Source organism: Stegodyphus dumicola, chromosome 7 (genome assembly GCF_044657685.1).
Source record: "Stegodyphus dumicola isolate Sdum_Otavi_A_Nest chromosome 7, ASM4465768v1".
In the NCBI taxonomy this organism is placed as follows: Eukaryota; Metazoa; Arthropoda; class Arachnida; order Araneae; family Eresidae; genus Stegodyphus; species Stegodyphus dumicola.
In genome coordinates, this window is record NC_140774.1 from 198683947 (window position 1) to 198701436 (window position 17490).

Sequence of the window (17490 nt, forward strand, 5' to 3'; positions counted from 1 at the left end):
TAATAATAAAATTATAGAATCAAAATGTGTCTCAAACGCCGGGGCTCGATAAAAATTAAACTCGCTTTTAACATAGGAGAAGAAATATTCCTTTTCTTACATAAAATCGGAATCGAACTGTCCTGATACACTTTGAGCAAGAGTTCTCGGTGAATAAACTCTAAAGGAACTGCTTATCCGTTTTACCCCCGTTCTCGCGCTCAGTAAAGTGAACTGGTTCTTTGATTCAGTTCATGAGCGGAACGTTCATCTCTAATCTGAATGTAGTCTCGATCAGGTCCACGAATTTACCATGGCCAAGAGGGTAAAGATTGCGCCTGTTGTTGGCAGAAACATTAAACAATATTTTTAGTGGAAGAAGAAGTTTACCAAATTCTGCTTAAATTTTGATAGTGGTCACATACAGGACGGATCTAAGAATTTCCTACCCTTAGTCTAATGATCTTTCGACAGTATTTTAAGTTCTCCCTTGTCGCAAAGTCCCCATAGATTTACAAACGTATTTGCCTTCTCCGGAATTCGAATCCGATCCAATTTATTGCCACGCCTATCATGCCAATAGGGCAGCGATTGGTTTCTTAATTTAAATATAAAATATGGTACAAGAGTACCATTCAAATGAATGATTAGGGATCCGTGGGAAATCATATGAAAAGGGTCCTCGAATTCATAATTTCCAGAGCCGGTGGGCTAAACGTTAGCTGGAAACTGCAGAAATATTTTTATTTCAGAAACTCCTATAATCGAGTTTTCCGAAGAACGCCGCACGGATTCGGAGTGTCATCCTAGTATAGTGCAATTCTAAATACCTACCACATCGCAGTCTCAGGATGACAGACCAGACAATATCTGATGCTATGTTGAACTGATATAGTTTCCAAGAAAGGCTTAAAATACTTAACGTTATAAATGTTAGAAAGAAATAGGTCTAATTGCATTAGCACAGTAATATATTAAATACAAGCAAATATAAACGCTTAAATACATTATGTGTACATTTCGAAAACGACGAATCGATAATATAATGAAAGTACACGCACACTTACGTTACTACACACAGGTGAATTTAAATCAGCGACCTTACAATACACTGGTGTGAAAAAATAAGGACGAAGTCGAAAAATTAGCATATCAGCTGAACGAAGAGGCAGAGCGGACAGAAAGACCAATCAGGAGATTAAATAAGGTGATGTACGGTAGCACATGTGCAGATATGCAGGTAGACGTAATGGGGGAGTGTCTGAGTAGTATAAAGCATGTTGTCGGTGTAAGATCAGTATTTCTGGCAAAGAGATTGCACGCCGTATAGCAGTTAAAATCACACCGAGTTGCTGCCTCAGCGAGAAATGGCGAATAATGAATCTGTTAGACGACATCTGGATGTTTTTACCCGAGTTCGAATCATTGGGAAGTTGGAGGAAGGCCGCAGTGTGACAAGTGTGGCTGCAGAGTTCGGAATTGCTCACAGCATCGTTTCACGACTTTGGAGACAATTTCAAACTAAAGGAACAGCTATCCGGGGGTTTAGTAGTGGTCGTCAACGAGGAACCACACCCGCAGATGACCGGTATATTGCCTTACAGGCCAGAAGAAACAGGCGGCAGACAGCGGGAGAAATTGCTAGACACACGACACAGGCGACTCGACGACCGATATCGCGTTTTACCGTGGCCAGAAGACTGCACGGTGGTGGTCTGTTTGCACGACGCCCTGTACGGTGTGTACCTCTAACGCCTGCCCATCGGAGAAGGCGTTCTCTGTGGTGCCGGGAGCACCGGAATTGGAGAGATAATGAATGGGGACGAGTACTCTTTACAGATGAGAGCAGATTCAGTCTGAGTAGCGATTCTCATCGCATACTCATCTGGAGAGAGCGGGGAAGCCGCCATCATCCCTCGAACATCATTGAAAGGGACAGGTATGGAGGTGGCGGTGTTCTCGTTTGGGGAGGCATCATGCTTGGTAGTCGTACAGACCTTCACATCTTCGACGCAGGTTCAGTCAACGGGACCCGTTATTGTAACGAGATTCTTCTTCCATATGTGCGTCCTTTTAGAGACAAATTTTTCATGGACGACAATGCACCATGTCATCGCACAGTAGCTGCCGAACAGCTCTTAGAGAGTGAGGATATTGAACGTATGGATTGGCCGGCTCGACTCCGGATCTCAATCCCATCGAGCATGTATGGGATTTTCTAGGCAGACGCTTGGCAGCTCTTACCTTACCGCCAGTAACGATTACGGAGCTTCGATTGGCGCTGCAAGACGAATGGGCAGCAATGCCTCAACAACTCATTGACACCCTCATTCTCAGCATGGGCACACGCTGTGAAACCTGCCTAGCAGTTAGGGGAGATCATATCCCTTATTAAAGACCGGATGTTTCTTGCTGGACACCCATCACAGGGATGTTTCGGCCTTCAGTCGCATTGCGCTCCATGCTACTTTTTCAATAAAGCTTCTTTTTATCCCTCTGGTTTCTCTTTTAGTAAGTGTTGCTTACATTACTCATGTCCTTACGTATTGGGGATCTTACGGTATTAAATGTGTTGATTTGGAAAGCTTTTTTACAAAGTTATATTGAAAAAAACCGTCTCGTCCTTAATTTTTGCACACCAGTGTTGTGTAAGGTCGCTGATTTAAATTTACCGTGGCCAAGAGGCACTTAGTGTTTCAGCGGGCTGGAAATTTGCCAGGAAATTCTTGTAAAAAATATTTGGACAAAAGAATAAAACATCTATATTCATTAAGCCCTATACTATAATTTTTGAGGAAAACATCTAGACAACATTAAAAGTGCATAGACCTAGATACAAAATATTTAGATCGACGAGAATGAGTGTGACAGAAGGGATGTTTTAATTGGCAAATCGCCAAAAATCCGCTTTTACCCAAGGCTGTACTATTTTTACTTTTATATTCGGCAGTTTTAAAAATTTTATCAAATAACCGGGACAAAATGACAAATTGACCGACATGCAGAAACCTTATCATTAAATCGGGATCTCCCCTGTCAAAGCGGGACATCTGGTAAGCCTATATGTATATATATAGAGAGAGATGTAAGTATGTAAGAATAAAAAAAAAAATATCTAAAACAAAATTCTAACTCTAATTTGAAATAGCTTATTACCTCTTCATTTTAATTTGGATATTTTACCCTCTCTGTTCTAAAAATAGTAACTGCTTGTAATAAACTTCTCTAAACTGCTTCATTTCCAAACTGATACATGTCATATGATTTTTTACATAAGATGTAGACGGTCTTTTGAACTGAAACTCAATAGCCAGTAACAACTTTAGAGATATCATAATTAGCCAATCAAATGATGAAATCGAAACTAAGTCACTCTGAACTAGGATATCGTCTTGAACACGACACAGTCGCTTTCTGCTGTCACATACTCTTCTTCGTTTTAGATATTTTTTAAAAGAGATTACAACTGGTTAGTTGAGAAAAAGTACTTCCTCTTTCGAAGCATTCAAAAGAGTAATCAGCTACCTCTAGTAATAGTCTGGGCCACCGGCCAGGTGTTAAAACACTGGCGACATCACAAATATTTATTTCTCTTTAGTTTTCGGAGAATTATCATAAAATTTTGTCTCTAATATTTCTCCAGTAAGGTTACTTTTGTGTCATTGCGGAAGAAAATCCTAGGAAATTGCGCTATCAGAAACCTGGATAACTGGAGAATGCAAAGTCTACTGTCATTTCGAGAAATAAACCCCGAGTACCATTTAAACTTTTTCATATGCACAGATTTCTCGGTCTTGTTTTTAATCCTATACTTTTTTGCTTCATTAAATAAAAAATTATGAGAGTACACAGTCGCAAAAGTCTTCACTGAGTAATTATTACCTATATTCGTACGGAATTAGTTTTATTTTTAAATTATTAAATAATGCAGGATATGTATGTATGTTCCTAGCATTCTAAAAAAATGGCGGCACGTAGAGGCACCAGACTTTGAACACACATAATCTTCCATCCGAACATGTGGGACTTGAAGTCTGCATTTTGAATTTGTTTTTTATTTATTTTATATTTTGTACGAATTTAAGGAGTTTTTGTTTAACAACCTCACCGGTTTAAAAGGGGCAGCAGTAACAATAGTGTTCGAAATAAAGCATTTTAATCTCCAGGACATCAGTCCGTTGCCATTCAGCAAAATGTAATATTTTTCGATTTTAATGAACAAATTGATTATTTAAAAACTATGTGTTATCACTGTCTAAAATAAAATACTTTTATCTTCCATATCTGAGGGTGTTGCCATTCGGTAGAGCAACTAATTTGAAATATTAAATATTTTATGAAATTACACTGGATAATTAGCTGGACTCATTAAAACTGTTATATATATATTTGTAATAATAAAATTTCATAGTCAAGAATACATTTAAAATTCTAACTGTTTGTTCTTTCCATTTTTTAATGGCGACGGTCTCTTATTTGAAAGTACGTGGAATTAAATCCACAGCCCCGTAGTCAAGTTGTTTTTCCCGCCTTTTCTACACGTACAGTTATAGAATGTTCTGGAAATATTTAAAGCGAACTGGATTGGCTGACGAGGCTGATGTCATTTATTGGAAGCTCCGCTTTTCCAGAGGCTATAAAATGACTCGCAAAAGAATATCGGAGGCTTTTTCTTTAATGTAACAACGCAGTAAACTTCATACAAAAAGTTATTAGTAATTCTTTTTTATTTACTCCGGAGATATGAATTTTTGTAACTGCTATTTCTCCTGAATAATAATAAATGGATCCTGTTTTTTAAACTTATCGTCTGATAATTTAAGCTATGACTACATCTATATTTCTTCAACGATCTATTTATTCTGGACAAAAGCTGATACATCATATATATATATATATAACAACGTTAATGAGTCCAGCTAGTGTAATTTCATAAAATATTTAATATTTTATGAAATTTAATATATACATATATAAGATATATAATATGAACGAAGCTTTAATTTAACAATTTTTTGAATTTGGTAACATATCCTTCCTGTCTTAAAACTACTAATATATAAATCTTAAGTTCTTCATTTAAAAATTAATTCGCATTATGCCATTATGTAAGAGTAGCATTGCGGATACTTTTTGGTCATCGTTCAAACTTTAAACAAAGAAGACATTTCTATAAATATCTCTGCTGAAATGCACACTAGCTTACGATCTTTCTTCTCGCTCTTCTTGCACGTGGCTGTGTCGTTCATTTGTCTCGAGATGTGATCAGTTTTAGCGGTGCTTATCACATTCATACTGATGATCTGTAAAGAACAATATGTGTCGTAAAGAATTAGTTATTAGGAAGTAAAAGTATGTGTTGAATCTATGAATATGGGCAAGTCTATCATTCTACATAGGCCGTAAAGAATTATCAGGTAGCTGCAGAATTTATTACATATATAGACATATATAATTACTATTTTAGGCAGATAACGTTTAAAAAAGCAATTACATTTTCATGTTAAATTATTTGTATGCTAAATTTGTATGACATTTTAATGCATATAATTAAACATTTGAAACTAAATTGTCCTAAACTGCTCTGAGATGGACATTGAGCAGTTTAGAAGATTGTTGAGATGGTTGTATGTTAAAATGTGTTAATAACTTTTACTAAAGATTATGGTGACATAGTATCATGATAATTTTTTTTCTGTTATAAGGTATTTCTCCCACTTTCCTAGCGTGTCTTCGTGGTGTAATGGTTCTGCACGCTGGGCCGGTATTCCAGAGGTCCGTGGTTCGATTCCCGGCGAAGGCGGTTGCTAATTTTTCATCTCTCTGGCCTCAAAATAACCTAATGTCTTTACACTGTAAAAATTTAAAAAAAAATTAATTTAATACTAGACTTTACATTGCTTAATTCTCAAAATACTTCATTATTGGTATTTTCCTTTTAGACCTTTATTTTAATTGCTAATTTCTCAAGGTACCACTTTATTGGTATTTCTTTTTGGATATTCTTGACTATGTATTTACTTTTGGTTTTGACTTTTACCCTTGCCTGCATGAATGACGAAACCCGAATTGAATGATTGTAGAGTTAGGTTTGGAGGCAACTTCCCCTTGATAAGTCTGTCTCCTGCCTGCTCAACAGTCATACATTTAAAAAAAAAAAATTTTAGATTAATTTTAATTTGCTAAATTGGTGAATTTATTTTCATGGTTTGGTTTTGCACTTGATTTACTTATGCTATCTGAATTTAAATGATATTGTAGATTAGTTGGAAAATTAAATCTTTTATATGTTTGCACATTTTTTAATTATTTTAACTTTAAATTTGCTTTTTACGTATATGCATGTTTGTTAAAATTTATTAAATGCTAGATATAATACTATATCTCCTCATTTCTCCTAAAAGTGTTAAGTATTGAGTAATTCGAGATCAGAATTACAAAACTCTCGATCAGCATTAGGAATGCTCCTATTGATTATTTGAAGAAAACTGGTCAGCTGTTAGTTCATTAAAAAAAAAAAAAAAAAAAAAAAACCTGACAACTACTTCCTGCCTTCAAATGCTATTATCGTGTCCGTGTACCGATTTATTGGTTTTAAGAAGGATTAATTTAAAATATATTAGTCTCCATTCTATAACGTGAAGTATGAAATAGCAATCAATTTAAATACTTTTGTTTCTTGTAATGTTATGAATAAAATCACAAACTCTTCTGATATTAGGAAGTTCTATTGTTCTATTGTTATTTCGAACTCTTTGGTATTTAATTCAATACTAAACAAATCTTACTGATATAACACATGGTTTTATTTTAATTAAATAAGTAGAGTTAATTTTTGATAGTCAGCGTTCTATGTATATGAATTCTGTTTCTTTTACTATTCAGGCATTATTTTGATTATGCTGCATTTCAGGTAACGGTCCTTGCTTAGGATGGAGACCTTCTAGTGATGCTGAGTACGAGTTCATCACTTACAATCAGGTATTGAAGTTTATCATAAATTACCATTTTTCCAATGATTGCATCACTAACTTTAAAGTGTGATCTAGCATTCATTCGTGCTGCGCAGTAAAGAACAGAATTATCTAAGAAATAGAAATCTTAAAATTACAGTGTATACTTATAATACCGACTCCTAGCATCTTAAAGGAGGCTGTAACTATAGCAAAGTACTTTTAGAAATTCTTTATCTGTGGTAGGTTACTTTAGAATAGACACTTCCTGGTCGTTTTCTTCACTTCTGCTTGCCTCGTTGCCATGATAACGATTGCTGAGGAAGATGGTCGAATCTTATAATTTGCTAAAAGTCCCGTTGAATGCTTCTAACTACTTTGTCTACTTTCTAACTATTTTGTATGCTTAACTCAGTAGAAACATTGTTGAGCTATGTAGCGGCATATCGCTGAGTCCAAGTGTATAAATGAAAAGTCCAGAGAATGGTTAAACTCACCCTTTATTATCTCTAACTAAGGCCGCAGATGGCTCCTTTCTTGGGCTTACAGAAAAGCCTCCACTTGCGCTTTAACTCAAGATAAGAAAATAAGAAACTAATCTAATGCTGAACTAAAGTGAACTTAGCCGAAGCTGTACAAAATTATCTAATTACTTATTTAAATTAACCGGCGAATAATCGCAGGCGCGTACAGTACGGTCGAGCGTAGTTATCTTTAAGCAATGAAGTAGCCTGACTCGTGCCAGTAAGGACTCCTAAGCTCTTCTGCTGAAGCAAGCGAAACCTTCCTTTCAATACTCTTTCTACCTCATTTGCATGCAACGCGATACTAAAAACTTATTTTCATCAGGAATAGTAAGTGAGAAACGAGAATAGACAGTAAAGTACGTATAAAAATTAAAATAACTGTTAGCAGGGCCGGATTTACGTATAAGCTACACAAGCTATAGCTTAGGGCCTCCCCTTTCTTGGGGGGGGGGAGGGCTAAAAAATTAAAATATAGTATAAGTAGTATTAAAATATATTATAACAGACTGATAAAGGAGCCCATATTTCAAATAGCTTAGGGTCTTATCGAGTCTAAATCTGGCTCTGACTGTTAGAAACTTAAAATAACCTGCACACCCTAATCCTCCTTGTGCGGCAACGACGAAAAATTTTACAGATGTAAATGCAGCGAGGGCCTGTGCGATTTTGTGAAGTCCTTTTATAATGAAAATCTATTTAATAATCAATAATATATAATGTACTCTCATCAGTTTGGAACTTTTTGCACTGCTCGTTGCAATAAATATTCTTTGCAGGCAAAGGCGTTATAACGACAGTGGATTTTTATTTTTGCACGAAAAAATAAGCAGTTTTTACTAAATTAATAAAGAATGTACAAGGAAGTAAAAATTATCATATTTGTAACGAAAAAGTTACATGTGCGTTAAAACAATGGGTTAAAAATTATCTCATCTGTAAGTGTTGCTATGCAAGAAGTTAGTTGGAAAGGTCTGCATTAAATTTCTTGCCTGAAATCTGCCAACAAATCAGGATAAATAATGAGCTTTGAGATGCATTTAATTATTGCACTTTGGAATTAGTTTTATATAAATCGTTAGAGTCTTAATTTTACTTGCTTTTGCGTTCCTCTAAAATCGTAACAAATAACGATGAGTTAATATTATTTTTCAAGTTAAATATTTTTATCAGCTAAAAATCTTTATGATATATTAATAATCATAAAGCCTAAAAGGTTTTATTCATAACATCATTTCGCTTCCAAACAGTATATATTTTTCAAAGCCCAATAAAATAAATATACTTTTTATGATATATTTCATGACAAAATATTGGCAATGAAATCCTATAGTGAAATATTTTATATTCATTCACGCGCATTACGCTATCTTAAAGCTGTAGAGTAAAGTCTTGACATTAATTTTGTTATTTTTATCAAGCAGGAAACAAGATCACTAAAACCGGACAATTAAAGCCACGTAACGCTTTCGGGTCCTTTCGGATTTTTTCCCTCCCTCCTGGACATACCAACGGATGAGAGGTAAAGTCGCTGAACACCGGTCGTTCAGTCCTGGGTTCAGATCCCGGCAAACGGGCTGGCTGCATTTAATAACTTGCATTTTATTGTTTTCCCCCATATATAACGTGCATGCAGGACAGTTTCCTTTAGAAAGTGCTCCACGAAGCCATCCCTTCCCTTGAATAAATAGCCAAGACTGCTTAGCCATAATTAAATAAACAAGCGAATTTCTTTTCCGGTAGCTGGAAGGGTTGACTGCGTGAAGTGTCTATAGTTTCCCTAGTTAATAAAATATAACAAAAACAAGCAGTCTTTAGGAATTCCTTGAAGGAGACACTCTTTACCTTCGAAAGACCGTTTATCATGTGCTTTGTTGTAATTAATTAACCAATCAGGCAATAAAAAGACATTGAAAATCTGAATTCATTTCCTAATCTATTTTTATTTATTTATTTTTGCAATTTAGAATTTTTTTGTCTGTGAAATTTGGGGAAAAAAAAAGAAAAAAAAAAAAAAAAAAAAAAAATTCTTAATGGAAAACTGAGCATGAGGTTTTAGGTGTAGTAAAGCTTTGAAAATGTTAATTACATTACTTCCCATTAGAAAATTTTTATGAAACCAATTGTAGTAATTTTTCACTAATGTAATGTAATAAAAGTGTAATAAATTAAGCATTTAATATAATAAAAATCTTTCAATTATTAACTAAAACTAATTATTTTATGCTTAGGTTTTTGGAAATAGAATAGAAAATATTGCAAAACTAAATACTGCAAAGTGTTGAATGAGAATTTCTTTAGTAGTTTATTAGGAGGAATTAATGGAATCACTAAAATGTCGAGTTTTCAGAGGAGAATAATTAATCGGTAATTTAAAATATTTATGTGAATTCTAAACCAGGAATTTTGATGTCGTGAATATAATATACAGAAGTACTTTAATATTGGTGACTAAAATTTACTAACCTACTAATGTTGAAATATTTATTGTTGGTAATCATTAATTTATATTCTAGGTGTTGGAAAGAATAAAAAATTTCTCATCTGGTCTTGTACATTATGGAACAAAACCTGGACAAGAAACTTTCATAGGAATATATTCTCAGAACAGCATTGAGGTAAAAAAAAATTTTTTTCCCAGCTCTATATTAAATTTACAAATATAATGTTGTCTAGTTTTTTTTTTAAATTTATTTTTGTTTAACATCTAAAATGGTTAACGAAATTATTAATGACATTTTGAAAGCTGAGAAAATTCAGACGATTTTATTAAAGTATGCGTATTTTTCTTACAGTGGGTAATCACAGAACATTCTAGTTACCGATTATCAGCTATAATTGTTCCATTGTATGACACACTCGGTCCACATGCATGTTCTTTCATAATTAACCAAGGTAAGCCAGAGTTTGCATATGAATTTGTTCATCAATAGGAATGTTATTCTGTCCATTAATATCTACAGAAATGAATATTACAGTAATTAATAAAGAATTAAAAAATTACAAACTAAAATCTTTTAGTGTAACAACTCAACGGAAAGTTTGCCACTAAAAATCTAAATAATTAAAAAAGTATAGAAAAATTAAAAACATAGAAACATTTTTCTTTTCTTTTTAAATTAAAAACTGTTGAAAGTTTTTAAAATTATTTTTTTACAATCGAATAAAATGAAACCTCAGTTTAAAAAGAATTTCAATTTTAAAGCTTTGGCGAATGTTTCTGCATTCTGTTTTGAACTTAAAACTTTATGAATAGAAGAACATGGAAATTTTAGAAAAGTATACAGAGGGTGTTTACACATTTTTGTAACGATTTCGATTTTCTTCATGAGTCGTATCTCATGATTTAAAGCAAAAATCCAGTTCGCCCCACCCCAAAGAGCTATTGCAAAATCTTTAAATACCTCTGTAGGAATTGTGAACAAAATTATAAAATCTGATTTAAAGCTAATCAAAACAAAAAAACATGATGTTCATCGGCTAACGCCGAACATGTTTCTCGGGATAAGACTAGATGCAGATTGCGATATGAAAATTATTTGGCAGGTGTAAAATATAAATATATAGCTACAGTTGATGAGGCTTGGATATATATATTTCATTGAAATACAAAAAGATCGACTTACTACCGAAAAAGAGGAGGAAAAGACTTGATATGTCGGTTTAAAGAAAACAAGAAAAGTTTTTCTAAAGGTTTCATGGTTATTATTGGATTCTCTTATAACGGAAAATTTAAAATAAAAAAGTAGAAAAAAATATCAAAATCAATTCGAATTATTATCAGAAATATGTTTTGGCATCTATGTTTAAAGAAGAAATTCCACCTGTTTATCCAAACGATCTTCACTGCGTTATATTCCTTCAGAATAAGACTTCAATCCATACCTCTAAATCTACTGGTATGTTTTTTGCAAAAATGTGAAATGAAACCGGAAATGAATCTACTCGCTTTAAATGCATCCCATCCAAGTCCCCGATGTGTCTCCTATAGATTATTGTGCAATTGTACTTTTAAAACAAGTTCTTTATAAGCGGCATCCCAGAACATTGGATGGACTCTGGAGGATTATGAAGGAGGAGTGGAATAAAATCAACCTTGACGTTTTAAAAAAATGACTTTTATCTTGAAATTCAAGGTGTAATATGATAGTTCAACAAAAGTGCTATCAAACTGAACATATTAGAAAATAAAATTCTAAGGTTTGTTTATGCAAAATCGTTACAAAATTGTGTGTATTTTGTATTATTGTATTTTGAGCTGTACCTTCTGTATTTTGACACTATTTCAATTTTACCGGCATATAAAATTCTAGTTTTGGAAATATGAAACAGTATTATCTGATTTCAGGTGTTACTGTAATTCTTATTAGGTAAGAAATTATCATACTTTCTGATTATCCGCACACCCACGGAAAATCGTTATTTTCTATCCTTAACGCTCATAAGATATCTTTAATGCTCATAGGTACTATTCTTTTCGTAAATAATAATAATAAAAATAACACAAGGAAACATTTTATAAGAAACAAGAAATTTTATGAGGAAAGAAATCGGTAGTTATGTATTATCCCAACACTTTCGTAGAAATCGCCAACTTTTAAAAATGCACCAAACTCTGGCAAACATTGCATAACAATTCTGTTTTTAACAACCAGTGCTTGCATTTGCGTTCTTTTTGTTTATTCCAAGTTCCATCGACTAGGCTCATTAGCGGTCAAGCAGTGAAAGCCACCGAATACAGGTAGTTTGGTCCGGGAGTTAGAGTCGCGGGGAACGGGTTAGCTGCATGGGCGTTTTCACGATTTTTCAACGAAAACGCTGTGAGGATATGAGCTAGTTTCTTTTAAAAAGTCCTCCATGGGGCTTCGCTCCCTCCCAAGTTCCAAGTTCTTCTGATATGCTGGAATATCGTACATTTGGCACGACGTTGTCTAGCTCATTTGAAGAGGAGCTCTGGGGAGCATGACTATGATGTTTCCTTGGGCACGGTTTTCGTAGGAGAGAGGCAATAAGAGGTAACAAGAGAGAACCGCAAGGTATTTCTTTCGTTTGTGACTGTACAACATAAGAATACAATCAATACAATCAAACTCACGGATAAATACATGTACAGTTACAAATAAATATAGCAATACTAATAGTAATCAAAGTTATATGCATATTTACAAATAAAATTGTGACGTCATAGTCAGGAAACGAAGTCCAAAAACTGGAATAAGTGATTAAAGTCAGTGAAATTCGCTCCGTTCCATCCGCCGCCGTACCAAATGGTAGAGTACGTAATATATACATTATATGTTTTGGGGATTACTAAGGCCAGAAGCAGTGTCATTTTACAATGGAGTCACATAATAAACGGGCACCGTTACCTCCTATGAAAGGACAGACTACCAGAGACGGACTCCTGCACATAGCGAATTGGCCTTTCAGGAATCAGCATCCATACGGCGGAGACCATTCCAGAGGGCGCAGCCCCCGCGGTCCCCGCTAGGCCACGACATGAATGCTACCGGACGTTACCCCGGCAGTCACAAGTGTAATCGTCTGAATGTAAGATGGAATACCGTCTGAAATGTTGGTTTCCCAAACAGAACCGAAGGGGACCGAACTCTCAAGAACAGCCACAATATCTAACAATGGTGCGACAAGGGGCAGACAAGACGGTACTAGTACGGTCCCTGCCGAGCCTGAACCATCCGCCGAATGAACGGGGTTCTTGTACTGTGAAGGCTAATTATGTACCCCCGTGGTTGAAACTGCTTAAGTACAGATCCTAGCCGGTACCTCCCAGGAATTCTCCTGCACAACCTCTGAGAGGCCTATGAAGGGACAAACAATTTACATTCATGTCTTATTCGGGATTCGAACTTGAATTCTTCGGTACATAGTCAGAGACACTACTCACTTTCCCGTCTATGCGGCCATAATAAATAATAATAATTTCCATCGGTTTTTATGGACAAATCGTGCTTGCTTTTTGTCTTAAGCTCAATTTCCTGAGGTAAAATTTCTAAAAGAATGCAGTACATTGTCCCAAAATCACTAAAGGAACAACACTTTGAATCTTTTTAAAAAGCAATCGCCACGATTGCTTGTAAGTAAATGTGTTGATTGTTTTTTGAGATAAATACATGGTTGAAACATAAAATGTGTATGCAATTAATGATTTTTGCAACAATCATTGCTTTCTTTTTGTAAAATTCGTCAAACTGTACCAAGGTGGTAAATAGATTTTTGTGTATAAGTGCACAAAAATCTATATGGCCACTTCTTAATTTTGCAGTCGGTGGGTATTATTTAGCTGTGGCCTTCATACAAGTTTTCCCACTATTAATACTTGATAATTTATTTTAAAATATAGTTCCAAATATCAGTTGCATAAATTAATATGACCATTCTTGATGAAATGTAATGTTTAGTAAACATAGCATCTAATTTATTGGATTTAAATAACTAGATAAATAAAAGGATTTTAATAATAACTTCTGCTACAGTACTTAATAACAGTCAGGTATAACCTTTTTTATGTCAGAAACCAAAAAATTACGTCTTTACAAAAAGGTACTGATACTCAGAAAGTACCGAGATTATTAAACAAGAACTGTATTTAAATTTTTTGTAATCATTGTGTCATTTCAGCCGAAATCAAGACAGTCATCTGCGACAACGAGAGCAAAGTAAAAAGTATTTTGAACGAAATGTCTAATACACCTAAACTGAAACAAATTATCGTCGTTAACAGTATATCAGATCCTTTGAAAGTTCGCGCACAAACATTGGGAGTACAACTACTTTTCTTTAAGGATGTAGAAGTAAGCATTTTCTTCCCCTTTTGTTGATTGTAACAAACAATGTAAAACTCTTCAGCAACGATACGTGTGCGATATTATAAAATATGCTGTTATTCGAAACACTAATATTACTAAGAGTAATTAAAGTAATTCTTGTCTTGTAGGAAGCAGGAAAAGTACATCCATGTGAAGCTGTAGTAAGTTATATTTGTTTTTTGCTTTTTAAAATTATTCTTGAGTCTAAAATTAACATAATTAACTATCAACTATTTGCTCAGACTTAATCTTCGTAATAAAATACAGGGTGTCCCGTAAATGTTGCGACAAACTTATGGCGAAGGTAGAGCACATCATAAGGATTAAGAACTGCATAGGAACCCCTGGCCCAGAAACGTCATTGTACGCCGCCAGAGGGTGTTGTACAGGAGAGTGCTAGTGGAAAGTGAGGATTGCCTCGTTCGAGCGGCAGGCATCATACGAAGAGCATGGAAAGCTATGCGAACGGAGAGCTTGTCAACATGTGCTTCCAACATGATGGGGCGCCTGCTCATTTTGGATTGGATGTTCGTAGCCATTTGAACAGATCATTTCCGCATCCATGGATTGGGCATAGTTGATCGGTTCCCTGGCCCCTGAGCTCGCCGGATTTATCAAGCCTTGATTTTTTTTTTTTTTTTTTTTTTGTGGGGAGCCATCAAAAGTGTCTTGTATCACGATCCTGTTGCGTCTGAAATGGATCTCGTGGCAAGACTCGTCTGCGCAGCTGCTACAATCAAAGAAACTCCAGATGTGTTTGAACATGTCTGGCAATCAATGATCCGTCGGTGTCAGGCATGTTTGGCGTCTGATGGTGCAAACATCGAGCATCTATTCAAATCTTCAAGCTGTCGTACACCATTTGTATTCATGTCCAATAAATGTTTCGAATTAATCGCTCTTGTTTCTTTTCCCATCTTCTACCTCTGCTACCACCTACCCCTGACATTTCCGGGCATGGATTCCTATGCAATTCTTAATCCTTGGGATGTGCCCTACCGCCCCCAGAAGTTCGTCGCAACATTTACGAGACGCCCTGCATATAAAAATATTTTTTCGCGATTTAAGTGAAACGTATTAAAAAGTAAAAAAATGATATTCTTGATCATATGTGATTAACATTGAAGGTGCTAAAAATGTCTGATTTTAAATGAATGATATTTTCACAGAAACATTTAGTCACTTTAATATATATCATTTCTATACCATCTATTTTATTGTTCGATGGAATTCTGTTAGTACCTTATTCGTTGTATGCGAGCCCCAATAATGTAAGTTTTAGTTACATTTGATCAAGAATATTATGATTTAGTTTAGTTTAAATATCACTCTGAATAACAATCAAATACAAAGTTCAACATTAAGAATCAGCGTAAATTTTTTTGCAGAAATTTTTAAAATATTTACGTTGATTCTTAATGTTGGACTTTGTTTCTAATTGAATATTATGATCGCTAAAACATTATTTTTTACTTCTAGCGCATTTGATTAAAATCATATGTGATTAAAAAAAAGTATATTATGTATTGTATTTTATGCTAAGACCGTAGAACACAGAAAAGCGATAAAGAAAGATAATTATTCTCTCAACTCAGAAAAATTATTCTTTCCAATCTCTTGAAACGTTACAGTTTATCTAAATTTCTGTTTGATTTATAAATCGGATCTCGTCATCCTTTAAAGTCATGGGTTTACCATGTTAACAATAAAGAGTTATATGATTTGATTGAAAAAAATTCATTGATAAAAACTGTAGAATAGTTAAATCATTATAAAGTTTTAGAAAACCACCAGATTTTTTAAAAAAATCTTTGTTCGAAACACTATTTTTTTATCTTTTCGACAGTGGTAAAGATTGAAATTCTGCAATGATTTGTTGAGTGAGCAATGATTAATGAAAATGTGTAGTACCTACAGTTTAGAGATGGAAGCCGGAATCTGCCTTTCTGTTTTCTTCAGCCGAAGGTTCAATAATTACTCTTTGTTATCAATTTTCTAGTAAAACGAGAATTCAGTGGAACCTTCCTTTAACTTCAAAAGACAAATATTTTTTTTTCTATTTTCAGGGAATATCCGCTAAATAGGAGTATACTTATTTCTTACTTCCATGATCTAGGAATTAAGGAACTGCCCGTTAATAAGATGTGCCCGCTAAAATGCAGTATCCCTTAATGGGGTTGTTCGACTATGTTTAATTTCAAATGAAAACTTACCGGTAAAGACATAACCTTTCCTCTGAAGCTGAAAGGTTTCTGCATTCATTTATAAAATCCATGAAAATCATGCACAAATTGTTGACCGTATAATGATTTTTCATCGTTTATTAATTAAATGCCACGTAGATTAATTTTTCTAAAAAAATAAAACTAACTAAAATTAGTCGTAAAAAGGCAGAAAGAAATTCAGGCAACGAAGAAAATACACAGACTTATGTTTAAAAGGAAAGACACAACTGGGAGACGTGAAGAATCTTTAAATGGCGGAAAGCTATTGAAGAATAAAATGACGTCTTCCACACACATGACAAACATTTATTTAAACTACGAAGACGTTGGACAGCAGACCTGAAAACAAGAAAGTTATTGGTAGCAAATGGGTTCTTAAATTAAAATATAATCCCGACGGCACTATCGAAAAATACAAAGCTAGGCTAGTTGCTAAAGGGTGCGCTCAAATCCCTGGTCTCGATTTCACTGAAAACTTTTTCCCTGTTGCTAGATTAAGTTCCATAAGAACAGTTTTAGCCTACGCAGTAGAACACAATCTCAAAGGTTACCAATTAGATTTTGTAATGGCCTATGTAAATGGAAATTTAGATGAAGAAATCTACATGGAAATTCCCGAAGGTTTTTGCGATGAAACTAATTCAGATAAAGTGTGTCTTTTAAAGAGACCATTATACGGTCTTAAACAGTCAGGACGTCAGTGGTACAAAAAGTTGGATGAAAAATTGAAATCTATGAAATTTAAATCTCTTAATTCAGATAATTGTGTTTATATTAAAAAGACGCCTAACAGTGAAACTATTATAATCGTTTATCTAGACGATCTTATCGTTTTTACCGATTCTAAGCAAACGTATGAAACAATTCGCAATAGTTTAGCTTTCAAAATGAAAGACTTGGGGAAGTTACATTATTGCTTGGGCATAGAATTTCACCAAAATGAGAATTCAATTAAAATTGCTCAAAAGAAATACGTTGATGA

The 17490-nt window shown here is 34.4% G+C and overlaps 1 protein-coding gene across 2 annotated transcripts in view; it reads left to right on the forward strand.

The window, feature by feature from the left end:
- The window catches only part of LOC118191734 (long-chain-fatty-acid--CoA ligase 1-like), a 150906-nt gene that overhangs the window by 16772 nt on the left and 116644 nt on the right, over positions 1 to 17490 (forward strand). For both annotated transcript variants that reach the window (XM_085821215.1, XM_085821216.1), the window contains exons 4-8: positions 6893 to 6960; positions 9973 to 10074; positions 10252 to 10351; positions 14096 to 14268; positions 14412 to 14444. In XM_085821215.1, coding sequence (XP_085677341.1) covers positions 6893 to 6960; positions 9973 to 10074; positions 10252 to 10351; positions 14096 to 14268; positions 14412 to 14444 — 476 coding nt within the window. The remainder of the gene's footprint in view (positions 1 to 6892; positions 6961 to 9972; positions 10075 to 10251; positions 10352 to 14095; positions 14269 to 14411; positions 14445 to 17490) is intronic.